General features: G+C 46.7%; 1 protein-coding gene across 2 annotated transcripts in view; it reads right to left on the bottom strand.

Annotated features, from left to right (window-relative positions):
- Positions 1–324: 324 nt before the first annotated feature.
- CBR1 (carbonyl reductase 1) overlaps positions 325–3,599 on the bottom strand; it is a 17,837-nt gene continuing 14,562 nt past the window's right edge. Inside the window, exon 4 of one of the 2 annotated variants that reach the window (XM_019658614.1) lies at positions 325–823. In XM_019658614.1, the coding sequence (XP_019514159.1) occupies positions 584–823 (240 nt within the window). In that variant the 3' untranslated portion in view covers positions 325–583. Of the gene's footprint in view, positions 1,021–3,599 lie in introns of both variants that reach the window. The other variant, XM_019658616.1, reaches the window with a different exon arrangement.

Raw genomic sequence — 3,599 nt, 5'->3', positions numbered from 1 at the left:
CCCCCGCAGTGTGTGTGGCATTTAAGAACAGACCAGATGTCTTCCCGGCACGGTGTTGTTCATGTTATACTACAGGCTGGTAAACTGAAGCTGACAGGCCAAACCCAGCCCTGCTCATTGGTTATTAATTGTGTGGCTGCTTTCATGCTCCAACAGCAGACCTGAGTAGTCCCAACAGACTGTGTGGCCTGCAAAGCTGAAAATATTTACTGTCTGGCTCTATGTTTGTGCATCCTTGTGTTATAATGTCCCTTCTCTTGATCTAACTTTTAGGTCTACTACATTTCTGAGCCAGTTCAGCATGTAAATTATCTGCACGATGGATCTGCAGAAAGAAATTTATTCACCTACTGATTCTCAGTAATTGCTGTCATCCAGTCCACTTTTTCTCCCCCTACATCACAGAAGAAATCACAAGACTCTCGGAATTAGTAGCCAAGTCACAATGAGTTCTTAATAGAAATATATATATATATGTATATATATTTTTTAGGTAGCGATATTTTTGACAGTGTAAGTATCCAATAGGTCAATTCAGGACAGATAACATCATGGGGCCCAAGGAGGAAGCCATGAGAGGACCTCACCACTGCTCAACTTTTTTCTCCATAACGAACTGTCCGTGAGGGCCCTGAGCATCTGAGGGCAAAAGGGCCAAGTACACAGGGGTCTCTGCTCCTTCTTCCGGGCTCTTGGTGGCTTTGGGTCCTGCCATGTCGGTTCTCACCCACCCTGGACAGCAGGCATTCAGGAGGATCTTGTCCCCTCCCCTCTGCTTACTCAGGTTCCGGGCATGGATTCTGGACAGGACCGTGACGCCAATCTTTGTCACTCCATACGCGGTATTAGGCCAGCCTTCCTTCTGGTGTATTCCATTCTTCGTGTCTTCCACGAACTTGTTCATGAGCCCCACCAGCTCCTCCTCGCTGATGGCCTCGCTTCTAAACTTCTGCTGCAGTTCTGGGCTGCAGCTTTTAAGACTTTCTGAACATATCATGCCAGACACATTCACCACTCTGCCTAAAATACAAAACAAATCGTTATGTAGGAAGGCGCACACAAGAATGGTGATATTTGGGACAGCACTTACCTCATGTAGGAGGCCATGAGGAAAGGAACAATATATTTTTGGAGAGGGTACACATTGGGCTTTATCTATTTTAGTATTACAAGTAATACTCTTTTATATCTAATGTTGGATTGAAAGGATCTGGGGGGTTGTTTTGTCATTCTTTAAAATTACTAGAATGAAATACTTCCCTTAAAACTAATAAATAAGGAATTGCAACGGGAAGAGTTTGGTAAGCCCATTACCCAGAAAACTAGTGAACATTATTTTAAAACCCCAACTATTTAAAATGTATGGAAATGGTCCTGAAGGCATATACAACAAACGAAGAAACAGTTATTCTGGAAAATCTACTATACCTCAGAAAGAACAGAGTCTGTGGTATTTAAACCGTGAGCAGCCCCCTCCCTCTCCTCTTCCTGTCCCAGTGCCATGGGAACGCCACTCTAGGAGGGTGCATGAGAGAACACAGGCCTGCCTCTCTCCCAAGGGCTATGGTATCTTCCCAAGATGGGTAGGATATCAGCATTGCTCAGCCTGCCCAAGCTACCTGCTGCAGAGGTTCAGTTCCTGGAAAGGGTATCCGAGAGGTGAGGACTTCCGTCTTCCACTCAGCCCTCGGTTGAGGGACGAAGGCTCCGCCTGGTTCTGGGCATACCGAGAATACTGGCATCTAGTTTTCCCTTGCCTTGGCTTGTAAGGCAGAAGCATCACGCAAAGAGAGGCATCCTAAGGGCACTCTGGAAAACAGCGGAAGTTGTGGCAAAAAAAAAAATTAGCAGGAGATTGATAGCTTCATTAGAGACAGAAGCTAAATCATATAAGTCAGCAAGTTTGCCAGAGAAAACTAGAGGTGTAAAAAAATAAATATAAATAGAGCCAATTTAGGGCTGGCCGAGTGGCGCGTTGGTTAAGAGTTGGCTTGGGATGCCAGAGGGCGCCGGTTCGGATCCCATATATGAGGGCCAGTGACACTGCCCTCTACAGCTAAGATGCTGAACAACAGCTCGACCTGGAGCTGGGCTGCCGTGAGTCGCTGGCGACGGCATAGGCTGCAGTGATGCTGCAGTGGGGCTGCCATAAGCTACCATGAGTGGTTGGCAGCCAGCGTGACCGGCCAGCAGCCGCAGTGAGCAGCCGTCCAATGGCCAGTGAGTGACTGCCTCACCCGGGAAGAACGCAATGATGGTGCCAACTTGGGCTAGTGAAGCAACGTCTTCCACAACTAGACTGACGAACAAAAAAGACAGCAACTTGTCTGTTCCCCTTCCCCCAATTCCCCAGCACTCTTCCCATCCCCCAATTCCCCAATTAAAAAAAAAAATCTTAAAAAAAAATAGAGCCAATTTAAATTGGAGCTGCGGCAGTTCCGGTTGGAGCAGTTCCTAGAGGAACCGCCTGGCAAGTCTTATGCCTCAAACCTTGGAATATTAGAACAGGGCAAGATAACCTTTGGGCTGGGCCTCAAGCAACCTGTGTCCCAAACAACTGTTTGCAAAGATAACAAGAAAGCAAATCTTATGACTACTGGGCTGATGATTACTGGATTGAAAATTAAACACATTGTTTAGAATTAGCATCACTATGTTAGGTTATCTGCACCAATGGAAATGCCTTCCTTCTATGGATGAAATTGTTTTCCTTCCCTTTCTCATCAGTACCCATTACCTTTATCTCTTAATCAGAACACTATTTGGGCTTCTGCCTGAATCAGTCCCTCGGGAATAGCTATTCCTTGGGATCTCAAGTAAATGTGTGTTGCCTGTCACCTTGGCCTTTTATTTGTAGATTAACAGTTAATTATTACAGTAGTTTAAACCAAAGAAATAATGGTTTGTTTTTGTCACAACACAGCACGTTGAAGGGGAGTTAAAATGGGCCTGGAGTTACACAGTTTGGATTACAGAAATTCCTACAAGCTTTGCCAATGGCTGGACTTTTCTCCCGAAGGACTCTATGGAGGGCAGTGAGCATGCAAAGAATACAGAAAACGCCCAGCAAGAAAGAGACTCATGAATGCAGGTCCCTTGGGAGGGTTTGCAATTCTCCAGAGACAGCTGAGGGCCTAGTGGAGAGCTGGGATGTAGGAGAAGGCTTTGGAAAAACACAGGAGAAAAACTCTTAGATTCTGGTGATGATAAAGGGGCAAAACATGGTGACCTCCAGGATCCTGGTGGGTGGCTGGTGGGGTCAGTGACCAAGGTGATTTGGGGAAAGGACGAGTGTCCTTTGGAAATGGCTGCTTTAGAAGAAGAAATTTCAGGGAGGAAGGGTGGACATCAGGAGGGGAGGCGGGAGGACACAATTTGTATCTGAAACTCTGGGAATGTTCCAGGTGGGTGACAGATTTTAGGGGGTCTAACGAACTGGCGGTAGTGAGGGCTCCGTGAGCAGATCACTCAGCGAGAGGGAGCGGGAGAGGGAGAGTCCCTGCATGGGGTCCTCCGAAAGGGCACGAGCAGTTACTGGTCTCTCTGAGGAGACTCCTGAACAAAGACCTGAAGGATACGAAACAGCCACTTGTGCACAG

This window comes from Hipposideros armiger, unplaced genomic scaffold (assembly GCF_001890085.2).
Source record: "Hipposideros armiger isolate ML-2016 unplaced genomic scaffold, ASM189008v1 scaffold_285, whole genome shotgun sequence".
In the NCBI taxonomy this organism is placed as follows: Eukaryota; Metazoa; Chordata; class Mammalia; order Chiroptera; family Hipposideridae; genus Hipposideros; species Hipposideros armiger.
The sequence above is the reverse complement of the archived record's forward strand: the minus strand, read 5'-3'. Positions and strand labels throughout refer to the sequence as shown.